The 19,412-nt window shown below is 36.2% G+C and overlaps 1 protein-coding gene across 5 annotated transcripts in view; it reads right to left on the bottom strand.

The window, feature by feature from the left end:
* Positions 1–19,412, bottom strand: part of ZFYVE28 (zinc finger FYVE-type containing 28) — a 159,460-nt gene that overhangs the window by 31,676 nt on the left and 108,372 nt on the right. For 2 of the 5 annotated variants that reach the window (XM_074865611.1, XM_074865610.1), the window contains exons 7-8: positions 19,027–19,128; positions 10,198–11,556 (exon numbers count right to left, since the gene is read on the bottom strand). In XM_074865611.1, the coding sequence (XP_074721712.1) occupies positions 10,198–11,556; positions 19,027–19,128 (1,461 nt within the window). Of the gene's footprint in view, positions 1–720; positions 826–8,825; positions 9,029–10,197; positions 11,557–19,026; positions 19,129–19,412 lie in introns of those variants that run through there. The other 3 variants (XM_074865608.1, XM_074865612.1, XM_074865613.1) reach the window with 3 other exon arrangements.

Raw genomic sequence — 19,412 nt, forward strand, 5'->3', positions numbered from 1 at the left:
AGGGAGGACAAGAAGCAGTGGAAGATGATCTACCTTCACTGAAATAGTGGTATTTCAGTCTGCCTGTACCAGACAAAAAAATGTTACTGCATACAAAGTATGCAATACATCACATACATGTATGTTATACAAATGCCGAAAAAAGCGAAAAATTAATATTTCTGCTTTAGTTACATTCTTCTGCCCTAAACTTTATTCCTCTATTATTCTCATTAAGTGCTCAGAACAAAACTAACTGAAGTTAAAACTCTCATGCAGTTTCAGAATATGAGAATACAAACTAGTATTCTTACCAGTTTTGGCCAACAACACTGTGGAAGTTAAGTTATTGTCAAGTGGAATTCTCCCCTCATTTTACTAGGTGAAACAAAATGGAAAAAAACATGTTTTCTAGAAAGCCAAGACCTAGCTAAGACAAACATTTGGTACTTTTCAAGCTAAAGCCTGAAGTCTCTCAAGAAATGCTATATGGGCAAATAAAAGGGAGATCATGGACATACATAATTCACTGCTGTATGGATTAAAACTTTTCTGTAAATAGTTGCCTTTCAACTGACACAGCACAGAAGAAAACTGCTAGGGGTAAAAAAAGCACCTGCTGTTCAAAAGGAAAAATACTCAGAAGTGTTGCTGTCACTTGATTGTAAATTCAATGAAAATTTTTAACCAAGCATAACCCAATACCATTTGTCAAATCTGACTGTGAAGTGATGTTATTACCTCAGAGCGTATATGCTGGAGAGACTACATGTAGTGACAGAAACACTCTCATAGTCACTGCTGGAGATGGAGCTGAGGGGGGAATCACATAAGCCATCCTGAGAACTGAAAAAACATATGGAAACAAAATGAACTGCTGAAGCGAACAAAGGTAAAAAAACAGAGCACTCTGACAACTCATGGCTTGTCATGGATTATACAGAAATAAGAGTAAACTGGCAGTTGTACTTTCTGGTCTTTGGAAATGATACAAACCTATTCTGTTTTCTTCCCAAAAAGGACAGACAATTTGGCAAAGTCAGCAGGTACACATATTATAAAAATCTTCAATTTAATTCATGCTATACAGTTAAACCAATCAGCAAAGAACCAAGGATCTTACATTTTCATAGGGTATAGGCTATGGAATAGCATGCCCATGCTTCCAAGTGTCATTTAACATTATAACACAGACATAACAAAACTGAGAGTTCTTAAAGTCACTGCATGTTTCAGGCCAAGACACCCTAAACAAGGAGCTTCAAAAACTTTTGAAATACTGTGTCAAGTTAGATCTATGTTTCCTTCCAACAGGAAGGAAAAAGTCTGTGAGAAAGCAGAAAGCTGACTCTTCAGTGAAGGACATGAAGATAACACACCTACCCCTAAATTTGGTCAGTCCCTGTAACTACCACATATGTACCTCAAATTTTGTGCTGGAAGGAGCAGTCCCATGGTAAACCACTAACACTTCATCAGGGGAAATCCACTAGCTACTAAGTAAAATGATATGAATAATTTAAATGAATGGTACACAACTTGTCTCTGACGTCCCTGGGCTAATGAAAAGCTTTTAAATAGTACATAATTTTACATTTTACATCATGTTATCAACATATATTAGGATTAGAAGATTAGAGTAGTTCCGTAGTGCTTATAAAACTGTCTCGGAAAGACCAGTTTTTTGTTTCAGTAGCAATTTACTGCTCACTGCTGGAAATTCCACAAGCTCAAAAAAATTAAATAACACTAGCAAAGAAAATATGTGGTCCTGAGCAGAGGTATCAAAGCTGTATTGGCTCTAGGCAGTGCAGAAGAATCATTCGAGCCTGCTGAACTCAAATGTTCAGTTCACAGAAATCTTTGGACAACGCAGAAAGAAACCTAAGAAATACCTTTAGTTAAAGGAGATGTAATTATATAGGTCAGGATTATTTTACCTCAATTCTTCACAACTACTAACAGGTTTTTTTTATGCTCTTTTGATTTGTAGGCGTATGCGGGGTACCTATTCAAACCAGCTACGTTCCAAAATCTCTTCTTCAATTAAATTTACTACTGTGGCTATTTTTGCAGCTAGAAGTCTGGAAGAAGGCTTAAGGGGAAAGCAGTGTACGGAAGGTATGTGCTCTAATCCCACTAAGAAATAATAGGATTTGTTTGCATACCTCCCACTAATCGCTTGGAAAATGTACCCCTTCATGTTCCTCATTTCTGATTGCCAATTTGAAAATAAATCCCAAGTGTACTACACTTTAGTTGAAAGGAAAGCAGTCACAACTGGAAAATAATTTTATCGGACTTGAACAAAAATCTATTTAACTTTCATTCGCTTTATATAATTTCCCTTGCTAATTCTGCTCATTATGAAGAGATAGATGCATTTAAACAAAGGCTTACTCTTTTATAGCTCATCACCTTTACCCATCCAATCTGACAATATGGTCATGCTACTAAAATGTACTTTTACTATCTGTTTTATGGCAGCCAGATGATATTAAAAAACCATTAGCATGTGATTTCCCAGCATGATTGAGCAGGAGAAACTGTCTTGCAAAGACGAAATATATTGTTATACACTTTTCGTAAGAACTGAACCTTCTCATACTTCTTTGGGGAGTTAAATGCTATGCTAAAACATAAACCAAAGCAACCACCACCCTAAGTACTATCTCTCTATTAGAAGCAGATTTTATTGTCATCATTGTCCCCAGTCATGAAATCACCTTCTATCCTGAGCTAACTTTGTGGAGTGGACAGTCCAAGCCAGAAGGCAAAACAATAAAGGCGGCACAAAGTGCTAGACCTTGATGGTAAGTAAACCTGATGAGTAACCTCTGAACATAATGGCCCACAACCAGCTTACATTATCAACGATCTCAATGCTATCTTTCATTTTCATCTTCACAGATGTTCTCTGACCAGCTTACAAGCCTCATCTCAGAGCTCTTCTCCATACTTCTTATCCCCTCATTTGAATCCTCTCCCACATCTAACCAGTCACTATCAGCATAACTTCTCATCAGCTCCACTATCTCATCTCTTTTTAAGCCTTGTCATAACACCGTTTGCCATTCTAAACTGCTTCATAAATGTCTTCATTTTCCATTACTCCATCTTTTAATCTGTGCGCAAACCTGGCCATGCTGAGCCATCCACTGATTTCAGGATTAGATATCCATCTGGTCAGTCATCCTTTGGCAATATAAAGTATTTGGACACACTTGACACAAATAATGCTCACAGAGGTTAGGTTTGTTGTAATAAAGGATGTGTAGCTTGGACTATTACCAAGTGTAAACATTTTTCTCACTCCTGTGTACCAATACAGACTGAATTTTTGTACCAGAAATAATATTTGCTATTTACAAAGCTTATTTCTGTTTCATATTCAGGCTGTAACTCTTCAGATAAGAAATTCTGTGTTTATTTAGTACCAAGAAATGGGACTCCAATAATAACTCTGTTTATACCTTCTCGGTGTTATACTAAATAACTTTTTTTTTTTTTTAAAGAAACCAACCAAAAAAAGAGACTCCTGACATACTCACTGCATTCCTTCTCAGTACACACAGACTCAGGATACCTCTTTGTAGAATTTTCTTCTCATTAGTATCTGACTGAAGATTTGCTCAGCTTTTCTAAGATGCTGGTAGATCCTGAGGTGAATTGACCTGCTTTTCCCAACTCATGATTCCTGTCATCAGCTGATGGTAGCTTGGCTCATGTGTTCATTAGCATAATTATAAGAAGAGAAGGTATGTGCACACAGACACATTTTGTAGCTGATAGCAGCTAACCCTTTCTTCCCACACCAGCCCACAGGCGACCTGAACTTCACCACATCTCATGCTCATTTGAAATTAATGCCATGTTGGATTGGGATCCACAGGACTGTTTAAACTGAGTAAGGTGGCACAAGTTTGTTTCATTTGTGAGGTCTTAAACGCCTACAGTGCTATTTTAAAGATTACATTCTAGCATGGGATAAAACAAGCATCCACGCTCAAAATAGTATTCTTCAGCACTTCCAATAAGAATACAGAAAATAAAGATTGGAGGCAACAGAGCAAAGTGACATGGGGTGATGTGGCTGCCTCTTTTCATGGAATACTGGCAGAATGAACTAACAAACCATTTATTTAAAGCTGTTGGACATTTTTTGTAACTATTTTAGGCAAAAAACAAACTGAAAGCCACCTTTATCCTGGGTTTGGGCACTTTTCTACTGGAATGTGTTTCCAGCCTCTTACATTAAATTAAATCTCTGGCTGTTTCAGGGGAAGGTTTCTTCATGAATGTTATTACTTGAGTTACAGTCACATTCCATGTTACTTTAGTTAATTGGCACAGATCTTCCCTATGCCACACTACGTGAGAGCTAACTCTAAAGCTTCATGTGTCACCTATATCAAATCCACTCAAATAAGTGGCTCTTAAAACTCTATTTTACCTCCTATACTCATTTCAGGAACCCATGTTGACAGTTAATACAGTTCACTGTTGCTGCATTTGATATATGGACCTAGTAAAAGGGAGCTGGTCAAAACACTGACACCTTTTATTTGCATGCTAAAGCTTCGTAACAGCAGTTGTATCAGATACTGCACAAAATCAGCATTCAACAGACAAGGTCAAACACTACCACTTTTGAGATGTGTATCGTTAAAAAGAAGGGGAGGAGGGATTGAAAAAATTCATTTATACTGAATCTGAATTTGGCCAATTGCACAAAGAAAAGAAACAGAATACTAGAAGGAGAACAGAAGAATTTCAGTCAAGAGCCAAAGGATTGCTTAAAGGAAATTTTGCCATTGGAAGGCTGATATTTTTTTCCAAATCTACTACTTCCTTCTTGCTGATTAGAAGTTTTCTTATACCTGAATAGCTAATCGATTCAAGACACTAAGCAGATATGTTTTTATTTATGTGAATATGCACAGCTGTCCATTAAATTTTATGGAAAAGGCCACTTGGTCATGTAAAGACACAATTTTCTTAACTCTTACTGTGATGGGAATATTATAGGGAAAGCATGAATTTAAGACATTTAATCAAGTTAATTTGCACTGCAATATCAATTAATCTAGTTTTGATAAAGAAACACTTATAGAATCAAATGCTATAAACCGAAAAACAAGCTAGAAAGGTAATTTGTGGTGTTTTGGGTTTTTTAAAATGTAAATGCTAGCCATGCCAAAAATATAAATGCTTCTTTTCCATGCATTTATAAAGGTGGAATGACTTATCTTATAGCTGTTGTACTGAAAACATGCACACGTCACATGTTGCTAAGGAGTGAACAAAATAAAATACAGACAAAAAACAAAATTAGAAACCAACTACATAAAACAGGTGTTCATCTTCTTTACAAAGTCATTCTAATATGTTGAGGAAGTAAAATTTTAAATATATTACAATATAGACTATTGTAATATGTATTACAATATATACAATTTTAGACTACAGAATTGCAACACTAAGAAACAGGACAGCTTGAGTACCAAGCTGGACAAGAAGAAATGATTCATTTTATTCTAGAACTGCAATACAGATCAGCAAACAGCAAAACATACTTTTCCAAGGATGCCTCATTCCTCCTCCTTACACTGCAAAAGCATATGGAAAAATAATCTATTTTTTAAGCCCCCACAAATAAATGCAAACAGCACCAGCATCTAACAGCCAATGGACACAGCTAGAGCTTGTAGAAAGTGTGAAGATAAGTTTTCCTCACTACCAATTTCAGCTTGATTTGCCAATTCTCAGGTGCAATGTAAAAGACTTCAAGACTACACTCGCCAAATAGATCAAGGAAGATGGGAAAAAAAACCAAGGGTATAATTTAAGCTATGCATAATAGACCTGCAGCAGAAAAGAGAGAAACTATGCTTCAGAAACCTTTTTTATATCAGACCTGTTTTAAGGTCAGTATGTAGATAAACAAGCATGCAACAGAACCAGGTATTTAAAACAAACATCAAAACACTAGCATTGTGTGACAATATGAAACAAGCTGCCAAAACTTCACAAAACATGTAGAAGAACGAGCAATTTTACAACAACCCTTCAAGTCTGGAAAGAACAGAAAGGCAAGTATTTCCAAAACACCAAAAAACCCATGATCTTCACTCTCTGTAATTTTCTTTCCCCTTGGAAAAAGCAGGCAGAATACTATGACAGAATGAGCACTTCAAAAATCTGCATAGCTTGCTTCCACTTGGAAAAAAGACATACTAGATACAGATCTAAAGATTGGTTTAGGGGTTAACTTATGTCCCTTTTTACCCCAAATGCTGCTTTGTCATAGGTTTATGATCTTCTGTGCTATTCTTAGATTATTTCCCCCCTTTAACAGTTTGTTTTGCATATAACAGCCTTTACTTATCACATTGTCCCTTCAGCAGATCAGATACTGTCTCATATTTGCATCTCAATGCTGCTCCCCAAGACTCTCAGTGTCCTTTGTGTTTTATGTCTTTGAGATACTGAGAAGCAAATAATGGAGAACGATATAACATCAGCTATGACTTCAAAACCGAAGTAGTAGACATGTCAATACCCAAATCTTAAGTAGAATAGTATTTAATCTGTATTTTAAACCTCACTGAATATTGAGGCTAGATAGAGAAGCCTGAAATACCAAGTATTTTAGGTTTAAGGATTACAGTAAACCTGACTGGACCATGGAAATTATACCTACAATGTCATATTGCATAGTATAAGAACTGATTTACTAAAAGAAACAGTTTGTATCAGAACACTTGACAGCTGTTTGATTCAGACAAGGGAAAGAAAATTTTCTTCTCCTAGTTGGTGACTTACAGTAACTAGAAAGTAAATACATTTATCAATTTGATGAATGAGCATATCCTGCAGCTATTTCATATATATTAGAGTGCTTATTGTTCTAGCTAATGGGTCCATCATTCTGAAAATAGTCTACTGTCTCCAACATTTCCCCTATGGTTAAGTTGGTATTCACAAGCATGTAATAGGGAGCAGTCGCAGAAGCCTAATGTGATCTTCCAATTTAAAAATACCATTGAAAAGCAGTGATTAGTCACTGCGCAGGCAGAATGAGTAAGAAAAGGTCCACAAAGTTCTGTTTTGTAACTGAATTATCTCTTTTACTGATGACATGACTAGTGATTCAGAGGCAAGAACCAAACCTATATATAGACATATGAGAAAACTAAGGATCTACACATGTATAATTTTTAATCTAGTCCTCAGTAGATCCCCAGCATCTCTGTCTCTCACAGAATATACTGAAAGAGTTAATATTAGAACATTTCTAAATAAAGGAGCAACAATCTAGTAACAAAATACCTCCATCCTTATTTCTCCACTTCTGGGAAGATGGAATATTTGCCAATTAGTAACAGATGTACTGTAGTCCAATAACAAATAGACAGAATTGGAAGTAATCAACAAAGTAGCAGTGGAAGACACAATGGTGAAAACAGACAAAACTCACTAATTTGTTAAAAAAATATTCAAAAATATTCACCCAAGAGTTTTAGAACTCAAGAATTAATTGGATGAATTAAGTTCTCATTTAAAACTTTGTTGATGCCTGGAGTTTAAAGGTGGCAATCTCTAAAAATTATAAAGACTCCAAGGGGATTCAAACAACTCTAGTTCTGTGAGCTGAAGTTCGTACCAAGCAACTTAGCAGAATATATCAAAAGCATAAATAGGTAGGCAATAATGAGGAAGTCTGCCTGGAAAGAAGTAACATGGCTTCTGCCGCAGGAACCTCTTGGGAGCTCTCTGAAGGGGTCAAGAAGCTTGTGAAGAACTGTGATTCAGCTGGTAGCCTCTGGATTTCCAAAAAGTTTCTGTCAAAATACCTCACTAAAGGCTTTTCAGAAAACTAAGGACCTATAGAATAAGAGAAAGGGGCCCAAAATGGAGAAATAATTCTTAACTATAAATAGGGAGGAGCTGTTACATGACCACTTCTCAGAAGAGCAAGATGTCACCGATGAAGTTCATTTGGGAGTTTGTTTTCACATATGATCTGCAAAAATGGGGATAGCAATGAGGTCTGAAAGGTTCCTACAGATGCAAAATTATTCAGGGTAATAACAACAAGAGCAGACTGAAAAACTGCACAGGATCTTAAAGTCTGAATAACAGGCAATACAGCAAGGTGATATTCAACTGGTAAACACAGGGAGAACAACTTTAGCATCAGATATAGAATGACAGCCTCTGAGCTCACAATCAGGATCTTGGGGCTTTGGCACACAACTTCAGAAAACCCATCAGCTCACCACCTGGCAAAATATCCGAAGTCAAATATTGGGAGCCATTGGAAAAACAACAGAAAATAATTATGCCACTGTGCAAGTCCATGGTTTGCTCATATCCTGAGTAAGCCTAGTTCCGATTCACTTATTGCTAAGAGGAAATAGTATAATTGAAAAAGGTTTAGAGCAAGACAAAAGGAATGATCAAAGCTATAGACAACTTCTGATCAAGTAGGCTGGGACTTTTCCAACCTGAAAAAGTAACCACATAGGTGAAGTGTGACTGAGATCTACAAAAATCACAACCGGCACGAAGAAGCCAAACAGGAACTAGGAGCCATTCAACGAAGCTGTAACAAGCCAGGTCCAGAACAAACAAAAGGACACAGAGGAACACAGACCTATAGAACTCTCTGTAAAAGGACAATTCTCATACAAAGTTTTTATATAATATTAACAGAGGCTGGACGAGTATGTGAAGAAAAGGTTATTACATCCACAAACCATGAGAGGCTGAAAAAAAGCTTATATATGTAATTTTATTTTAAAGACTTGATCTCACAAATTTCATGTAATATCCTATTCAAGGCAAAAATTAGTAAACAAACTGAGTTTTATAAACAACGTATGATTTATTAGGACACTAATTAAGCATAATTACTTTTAAGCAATATTCCACTTCAAGTGTTGCAAAAGCATGAAATGTCCAAAGGATTTGTGAATTACTTCTTAAAATGAAGTCCATTCAGGAACCATGTTGCAAGGCCTTGAATATGGTAAGACTTGCAAGCCTAAGATAGCAAATACACAGAATAATGAGGAAGATAAAACTACTTTCTCAAAAGTCAAGTTTTGTGCATCCTAAATTGTGTTTTGCTGTAAGACAAATTAACTCCAGTGCAAAAAATTCTAGATTCTATTTCCACTACCAGTAAAATGTTTCATAATTCAATTGGTATGTTACTAAAAAAAATGTTTATTTCTGTAGCCTTTATATTGTGGTAGTGCTTCACAGTTCAGTCTATCCCCACTGCATTGTCCTGAGCTCTATACACCTGTAACAGAACCTGCATCACACAATCTCCACAGAACTGACAGTGAGGCACAAAGGAAGCAAGCTGCCACAGAAATACAGAGAACAACAATAACTTCTACTTAATTTCTTCCCTCTGCTTTATAATATTAATACTTCAGGGAAACTGAGGACATTACTCACTACAAAACAAGTTATCACCTAAACAGTAAACCAAAATGAAGTCTGTTTCCTACTGATGTGTGTAGGATCCCTAATGTCTAATCAAAGTTGACCTGAAGCATGGCGTTTTCTTTAACACAACTATTGTTATGGTCTCTCCCTGTTATCTGGTTCCTTATTGTCATTAAAGATGTAGAACTGTAATCCATGACCTCTATTGTTCTATCAGCTTTGGTTGAAATGATTCAATAGGTTTAAAAGCTGCTTCTGCACTCTGTTAGGCTCCTTCAGCACCAAAACATTCACAAATACCCTTGTGCCCACAAGTAATATGATCAGATCAACCCCATTCTCTCAGAAGAAGATGTGTTTAGATCCCAATTTAATCCCATGCATTGATGCAAGTTAACTTTATAGTATCTCAGACACACTTTTCCTGCAAAACAGCAGAGTACAATAGTTAATGACCCCGATAGTGTTGAGCAGCAATGCACTCTTTGTTACATTGAACTACTAAGATTAGTGTACTTGATTTCAATGATATAGAGACATTATATGATTAAAATTCATGTGTTCTCCAAATGTTTTCCAAAAAAGCTGATTAAGTCCAACAAAAAGCTACTCATATTAAAAAAAGTATACTGAAAAATTCCTTAATCCTTCAAAACACTATTTTCTTTAAAAGCAACATTAATTATACACCAATCACTAAAGGATATAAGAACTTACATGCAAATTACTACCAAAACTTCAAGTTGCTCTTACCTTGAACTAGATCTTGACTTCACATCTTCCTTTGCTGTCCTTTCACTACTAGCATCTTCATTGTTGTCTAGTTTTTTCTCACATGGTTGTTTTCTCTTCTCCCACTTCTGCTGATTTGAGATGCTTTCTGCTTCTTGTGTGTCATTTTCTGCTCCTACCTGTGAACCTGAGGAATGTGCCAGGCACTTAGAGGAGATTGGCAGTTTTTGCTCTTCTCTGCCAAAGTCTCTTTCTGCTAACAAAGCAGAAGTTTCAGGTTTTAATGTTTCCTGTGCAGGGACTGAATTGTCCAAGTTATCTACATGGTCCATTTCTTTAGACTTTACTAATGCGTATGAAGCATTTACAACACCTCCTGCAGAATGTTTAGTCTTTAAACCTTCAACACTGTCCTCCCTGCTGTCTTCACAGCTGCCACAACACACACAGGAATTAATTAGACAGTTTGTGGCAGCTATACTGAGTTTATGGGATTCATCCTCCTCCTCATTTGCTAATGGATTAGCAGATCCAGGAACACAACTAATAGCTGCTTCTGGAGTTGTTACTGGGGATTCTGAGCTAGAGGGAGATTTAGGATTGAATATTACGGTAGCAGATATTTTCATTCCCCCTGTCCTGTGAGCTATCACTTCTGCCATTTCTGCATCATCAGCATATGCATCCCAGCCATTGAGGTATAACTGTGAGTCCGGACCTTCTAGACAGCTGCATGAATTCTGAACTGAAATGCCAGACATCTGTTTGCTATCTTCAATATTGTTATTATTGCTTAAGTCACTTGCAGCATCTTTTAAAAGCAAAGTTTCCTCTGTCTGATGGCTGTTCTCCGACAGCAAAGCATCTCTATATTGCAGGTTCTGTTTTGAATCATGGCAAGGGTTATTCACCCAAGCAAAAGTATCACTTACTGAATCCAACCCAGCAAGAGCTTCTCCTGCTCCATCTAGGTCATCCATAAAAAACACTCTGTCCTCTTCATCAGTTAAATTGTCAAGATGGTGTCTTGTTGGTGAAGCTTCTGTGCTAGAACTATTTCTTAGGCTAGGTCTGTGAGCTGGAGACTGACAGATGCTTGGAGGGGAAAGCAGAGAAGACATTTCATCTCCAACTCTGTGTACCATCCTATTCAGCTGTTCTAGCTCCTGTTCATCATACTGCATAGAACAAGCCAGCTCAGCCTCTGTGTTTTCAGCTTTTGCTGAAAGCTCCTTAGCAGGCAGAGTCGTAGTTATGCCCGGTGTAATGACAGAGGGTACTTCAGGATTCGCTCTGACAGGAAAGTCCACATCTTGAGAGATGCAGAGGTTACGTTCCAGTGTGTGCAGTTCATCCTCAGTTAATGTCTGAAGTAGATCCCTGAAAATTAAGAAATACACACATCACTTGGCATTTACAATCATCGGAGGCACTGATGTTACAGGTTTTAAAAAAGCTTTTACTGTTAGTACAGAAATCCGGAACTTGGGGGCACAGAGTACTTTCAGCTGTATAACTCAAGGTGCATTTGGTATTCATATTCAGAACACAATAGCTGATGCCTGAATCTGAGATTACTCATGCAAATACAAGGTACCAACTTATTTATCTCCTTGCAACGAAGCTCCAAAATAAATCAAAACACACCCAAAAATGGATCTTTCCCCCTCCCCATCTACTTATAGTGAAAGTGTTACCCACAATTAGATATAGTCATTTTTTTAATTCACAAATTTGACTTCGACTAACAAACCAATTTGCCATCCTTCATACTAGATTCTGAAAATTATTCTGCAAAAAAGTACTGCAGAAGTTTCATACCATTATATTGTCAGATAAAAAGAATTCATTAAAAATAGTAATATCGCTTATGCAACACTGACATCTTGGAAGCCTGTTCACTGAAACAGGGATTGGAAGTGGGTTCTCTCCCGCCTCAAACACTAACTCAGTCATTAGGGAGTTAAGCTCCTGCATGATGTTAAGAATCAGGCAGGCCTAAAAGCAAATGTTTAGGTATTTACTAAACTATATTTTCTTGAGGCATGCAGCATCTCCAGTGTTACCAAGTGTCATCAGTATTGCAGTTCAGGACTATGAGCACCTAGAAACAAAGTGTTATTTGAGGTTGTTTAAGTGCTGTACAACTTTAAAACAAATACACAGACACAGCAGCACTTAATTTTACCTCTGAATTTGATTTACACTGTGCTTCTCAACTAGAAACCACATATAAAAATATCCTCTGTCAAGAACTGTTGTCAACATTTTCAAAGGCCAGCAAGTATATTTTGGCATAAATGAATGGATGGGAAAAGCAAGATCCTCTACTTAAAGAGAGGCTAGGAGTCCATTATTCCTCATGTGGTTAGAAATCATTGGCTAGCAGGTGACGTAGAGCTGGCACATTGATAATAAGCTCATATTAAAAGAATTCCCTTAAAGCAGTAACTTCAGTCTAAACAAGAGGACCAAAAAAAACCCCTAAGAAACATTCAACACATCTCACATCTTGATTTCCAGTCAATGGCTTTCATTCTTAACTTGTTAACTCAAAGATTCAATATTTTTCCAAGTACTATCACTAAAAGATCAAATTGCCCCAAAAATAAGTCACTAGTATCTGACTTGTATATCAGCTACTCTACAATTTTTAAAAAAAGGTAACAGTTTAAATAAGCATGCTCAAGTCAGAATAAGTATAGAACACATTTTTATGGTTATATGCATTCCATACAATTAGCATCTTCATTTTTTTTAAAAAAATACACTTTTATATAGGAGTTATATGGCCCTGAAAAAAATTCTAGTACCTTGTAAGATCAATTGCACCATTCTATCCTCCTCTTTTCACTCGTTCCCATAGTCTCTAATAGAGAAGTCAGTATTTCTTTAAATCATTCCATATGTATCTTTGCGTGTGAAGTTGGACAATTTTTTCAATTATAAATGAGTAAGAAAGGGAAATAGCCAATCTGGTAGGCCCGCTTACCTAATAAAGCTGTAAACCAGTATTGCTATCTGGCACACTCGAACGTTTTAAAATACCTACACATTCCTTTCTTTTGTCTAAACAGTATATGACAATACCATCTCATTACTCAGATTTTTTATTTAAACAGTAATCAGTGTCTGTAAGAGATTAAGCATTTTAACATCACCATAAAAACAAACTGACAGAGAATGGTTTATGTTTTAATGTCAACATAAAAATAGCTGTGTTCTTGTTTATTTTTGAAAGAATGATACCAATATAGTAAATACAAACATGGAATAACATGATTTTTGCCATGAGGCTTTGTATTATGAATTTTCAGTTTGTCAGTTTTTACAGAAATGTTGTGATGTAAGTTTATATAAGCAGAAACAAATTAATGTGGGGTTTTTAGAAACAGTTGCGTTTTTAAACTTAAAAATCCACAACAGAGTAAGAACACAAACACAACAGTGGAGGGTTTAAGTTTGTCCCTCCCCTATGAAAAGCTATTAAAAACATAAGATATTTCTGGGTCAGGTCAGGGTCCATAAAGCAGAGAAGCCTTTCTCTGACAACAGATTCTAAGGAAGAGTGTAAGAATGGGACAAGCACACAGTGATCTCTGCTAAGTGCATCCTAACTGGCTTCCAGCAGCCTGTAGGTCAGGGATTTCTGAACTAAGGTGGCATTCTTGCATGGATAAAAATGTGCATGTCGAACTGATCAGAAGCCAACTGCTTAAACATCAGCTATGCTTCTCCATACACCACAGTCATACCCTCTTCTCAAAACAGAAGAATTAATGACTTCTACAAATATAGACTACACTAGCAACATTCAAAGGAATTTGCTTTCCATCCAAGCTCATTAGCATAACTGGGAATGAAATGGGCCCATCTAAAAATCTAAGATTGAATCTTCTGACTTTCAGCATCTGGCCTGGGGTTTTATTTAGTTTCCAGAACATTGCATGGCAGCACCAAGGATTCCTGAATGTCTGGGTGCTCAAAACTGCTCTGATTCCTTTCTGAAGGCACAGAGCGCCTGACTGCTCAGACGTATCTGATACAGGTTTCACACATTCACTGTAAAGTAAGGACTGGAAAATACACATTTGCTTTATGCTGGCTAGCTTCAGCGACTTGAGTAATGAACTCTTTGTCTCTGCCAATAACAGTACCTCAAAATTTAACAACAATTGCGTGCAGTTTTGAGGATAACTAAATAAAGCTGATAAAAATTTAAAAAGTCAATGAAATCAGCTGACCGTTCTCATGTCTTTCTAGGTGAGTCAGATCTATGCTGCCTTGCAAGAGTTGCTATACATAATCAGTTGGATTACATGTGGTAGTTCACCACCCCTGTTATTTCAGTAGAGAAATAATCCTGCTTTAAATTCAAAAGAAATACGCTCTTTTTCCCAAATCAAACCCCAGAAATCTTGCTGTTAACAAATACAGCTTGTTCTAAAATAGGTGCAGACAATTATCTTCACTTCTTTGCATAAAAACCCCTAGACTTACTGGGCTGTTCTAAATACAAGTTTCCTTGCAAGATGACAAATGTTTGATCAACAGTTATCTTTTGATACACTGTATATTAGATTATACAGGATTCACTGCCAACAGTGAACATTGGTATGTTTTAAAATGCTTATGTAGACATTGTGAATAAAAATTAACGTCAACCAGTATACAGAAAGAAATGTTAAATCTCACTACTGAAGGTTTAAAACTAAACATCAGGCATCATTACTGAACCATAAGGTTTAATTGGACTGTAGCTACTTCCACAGTTCACGTCCTTTCTGCTGAAGCATCTGTAACTCATCATTGGATCCAAGCAAGTGCTAGAAAAAAGAATTTCTCCCTCTGCTTTCATTATTTAGAAGCCGCAGGTAAAGAGAGCTTCTGCAATCCACCCTGACAGCAGCGGTGTGCTTCCTTCTCGCAGGTTTTAGAAAACACTGAATTTTAAAAAAGCATGTTGAGGTTTCACCTGCTTTTACTCTTTTTGGCATAACAACACAGGAAGGCAATCTAGCCTTTAAAATATGAAGAACATTTTTCTTCCAGTGGCTACAGCCACTGGCAGAAAACAAGGCAAGTTCTTGATATGTACTCTGCTTGTTACAAGCAGTAGCAGAAATTTACACTCCCTATTGCAAAACCAATAAACATATTTTATTCTACTGCCAATATTGAGGGTGCAGAAATTACTTATTCAAAGATCTGAGGCCAGAAGTCCATTTAAAGACAAATTTGGCTAAATAGATGACCGGGCCACAAAAACCCAAGTGCACTGATCTCACACATTCTCCAGGTCTCCTTCATTAACTTTGTTCCTATTCTAACTAGAATTTTAAACTGTCTGTTTCCAGAGAACAGCATCATAGTTATTGCCAGCCTGTGCTTCAGTTCATGCTCTGAATGGAGCATAAACAGCTGTCTATGGAGCTGCCATCATAAGAACACGATGCAGGTACAGGAATGCAATTTGCATCCTCCCGCTTCCGCAGTGCTGAGCACACCAAGGTCTGCAGATCTGCTCTGATACAGCAACACTGAGAAATCAACACTGACCAATATCACTGGTACTCCTTTACTGCAAAACTTTTAAAACCAACTCAAAGTCTTAAACACGGACATCTTGTAAAAACTAACCAGTTTCCCCTCAATCACTGTGCACACTTTAAAAGCATATGAGTTTCACACCCACCCCCTGCGAACATTCTTGAACACACCGACAACAGGTATACTGCATTTGATTTCTAGTCAATGATACAGAAAGCTTTCAGTGTACTTAAAATGGTACAATCCTCTGATTCTGCACGACTTGATCTGCAATCTGCTTGATTCTGCACCATCAAAATTCATAGGGACCCTACCATCAATTCTAATGGTCCAGAAACAAGCAGCAGGCAAGCAGAGGGCTCTGAAAAAAAGGGCAGAATGAAGGAGTACTGCAAAATCCCAGGTTTGCTCAGCTCTGAAAATCTCCATATAATAGCCTCAAATGTACATATAGCATAGGTATTTTTAATCACAAGAATGTTTAGTGTCACAGGCATCTAAATTAAATACCTACACATATACCAGATGACATGTTTTGTATACTTACTAGGCAGATTACAGTCATTTGGCAGAAATGGTTCAAATGGCTTAGTTTAAAAGAAACAGAGATAACACCACTATATTATTATGCATTGGTAGATATATAAAATACCAATGTTCATGTTTCACATCAAAAATAACAATCAACACAAGCACCTGCTTAGATTTTAATTAAAACATTCAAAGTCATCATCTGCTGCTCAACCTTACCAAAACCTAAACAAGAACCCATACTACTTTTGCTCAGAGAGTCTCTACAACCTCTATTGTTTCCAAAGTTGCCAGACACCAATAGGACACCAAAAATTTTCCTAGCCATTTGATATTTTTCTCTGCTAGTTCTGATTTAATTATGTGGATCCATATTAATACAGTACTTATCATTGCCTTTAACAGTAGGGATGTTTAAGGATAATACAGCTTACAAATTACCTGTAATCCTACAATGTAAACTGTATATTTGCTGTTACTCTAAGTTAAAATATTTAGTTGGCTAAAAAGTTATAGAACTTCAGAAAAATTCACTGGGAATCGATCGTATTCTGCAATAATATGCTGTTCTATTTTCTTACAACAGGCACACAACTACAATAGAATATACAACGACTTTAACAGAAGACTACTTGAATCTATTTTCACTCCTTAACTACTGGTGAGGGAGACTGAAGACTCCTGGAAAAAATGCTCCCCTTTTGCTGGAGAACAGAAATATCAAGTATCTCATTCCATCTTCCCTTATAGGTTTCTGTGAACATTCTCACTGAGTTGGAACTGCAGCCTTATAAGTTGAAAAAAAAAAATCTGTGATAACAAAACCAAGAAATAAATCTAGACAGCTTAGGTACTTTAACAGTAATTTAATTACCCTACATGAACCACACAGTTATTTGTAACTCACTGCTATTTTCATTCAATGTATTTTTCATTCAAGAATATTACTAAATGATCTTTTTGAGACCAGTTCTTCAAAATATTCAAGTTCCTTGACACTCCTTCAATTCAGAGATCTCACTGCCAGACATAAAATTTCACATTATGTCTTAACTTGCTTTAATTTTTGCTCTGATCGATGTTATCTCACTAAGAACACTTCGCAAACTTTGTCTCCTAGACATCTGAAATCACATTTCTTAATGCTCATTTAACAGAATAAATATGTCTAAAGTTTATCAGAACTTTTTCCAAAAACTAATCTGAAAGAGTCTTATCATTTTTTGAAGTCTGCATTGAAAATTGTAGTTATTGAACAAACAAGCATTTTACTAATGTGTTTTCAACCCAAGCATTAAGTTCAGAGTAACTGAAAATTAAATGGACTAAGCAATAAACTGACTTCATTGATTTTCATTTTCTGTGTTGTGAAATGTAAGGAGTAAGCAGAAAGAACAGATTATAAGTAGTATATTAGCTTTTAAGTATTCTTTTTGCTTTAGACAGCCATTGGAATGCTGGTGAAAATTTCCATGATAGCTATCTTTTGGGAGTAAGGTATTTTAATGTAAACTTCATGAACTTTTAAAGCTTCAGTACCATTAAAGGTTTTTTTTCCCCTCTAACTTAAGGTTTGCTCCTCAATTCATGTTGTTCTTTACTCAGTGTTTTATAAAACCGCAATCACTCAAAAAACCCCAAACATGTTGATTTGTCTGAGATTAATTCTGAGATTTCAATATGAATATCATTAATGTACCTAAAAATAAAACTGTATTCCTTCAAGACAGAAATATTAGGAAATCTTTAAGGGACACAAAAGGATGTGGTCTGGCTATTCATAAAACCTGACTTCAGAAACAGGCTCCTCTCTGAACCATCCCTGACAGATTGCATTCTCCCCCAGGAGATGCCCCACCTCTAACAGGTGAGAGGAAATTAATCGGGATAAACTTGTGTACATCAAAACTGTTCTTACATCAAACTGTCATCATAACATACAGGGAAGGCGATAAATAGGTGAAAATTGGACACACTAATGAAAAACTTCTGTCAAATTATCTCTAGAAATTTCTAGGAACAAAATTTGCAGTTGGCATATAAATTTGAATTCTAAGGAAATAATAGGGCTTAAGGATTTAAAAAACAGGTTTTTTGTTTTAACACTCGGATAAAGTATCTTAAGGGTGAATATAAAAAAACCTGAATATAAAGATCCTTTAAGGATACAGCTTCATTTCTCCAAAGTAATGGATCAGTCTTCTAAAGACCTCAACTATGAAAAAAATATTTTAATTCTCTTTATACTTGAGCCAAAGCCTACATATCTCCAATGGTTACCAAGACTGAAGCACTGTGAAAACAGGTATATATAAAATGATCCATCCTGTAAAAACAGACCCACAATATGAAAAACCAATAGTAACTTCTATTAAATTAAGAATCATCTGAGTACTGCATCACAATGTAATGAGAAAATGTCATAAGCATGGCTAAACAGAAACATTGATGCTAATTAGAAACAGGATCTCCAAAAATAAACTGCAACTTCAGTATTTCAGGCATCATCCAACCATAAGGAAAATCTGAAATGTAATAAAATAGTATTCAGAAAAAAATAAAACTATCAGAGATGAAAAGTTCAGAAAACTCCCATAAAATGAAAAACTACATTTAGTTATTTCATGGGTGTATCAGGCAGATGAGAGGAAAACACAGTTTATGGTTAACATAGCAAACAAACACTTTTCTAGGCATTTATGATTTATTTTTAAGCCTCTGATATTCACTTCAGAAGAGAAGCAGTTACAACTATCTTTTATTACTTGCCTTATTTTTCTTAGCAAAGTGTGAAAAGGTCTGAAGAGCTCAGACATATCTTCTGGTTTATGGTCCAAATTTAATGGTCCCTCGGAGTAGACAACAAGGCCACTGTAATTCAAAACACATGCATGAACACACACAAAAATGAAAATTTCATTATACAGAGCAACTACTAAGGAGTCAGAAAAGCAACTGTACATAAACATTAAAACTACACTCAAATTACATATTGTTATGTTGTTTTTTGTCATATTCACCCACAAGTAGAATTAAATGCTATTTAAAGCAACAGGAAAAAAATCCCCTTCCTTCTGTCCACCCTCCCTTAAATATGAGACAAAAAGCAATGGAAGCATAAGGGGAAGAACGTATATTTATTTCATTGCTACAGC

Source organism: Strix uralensis, chromosome 4 (genome assembly GCF_047716275.1).
Source record: "Strix uralensis isolate ZFMK-TIS-50842 chromosome 4, bStrUra1, whole genome shotgun sequence".
NCBI classification, from domain to species: Eukaryota; Metazoa; Chordata; class Aves; order Strigiformes; family Strigidae; genus Strix; species Strix uralensis.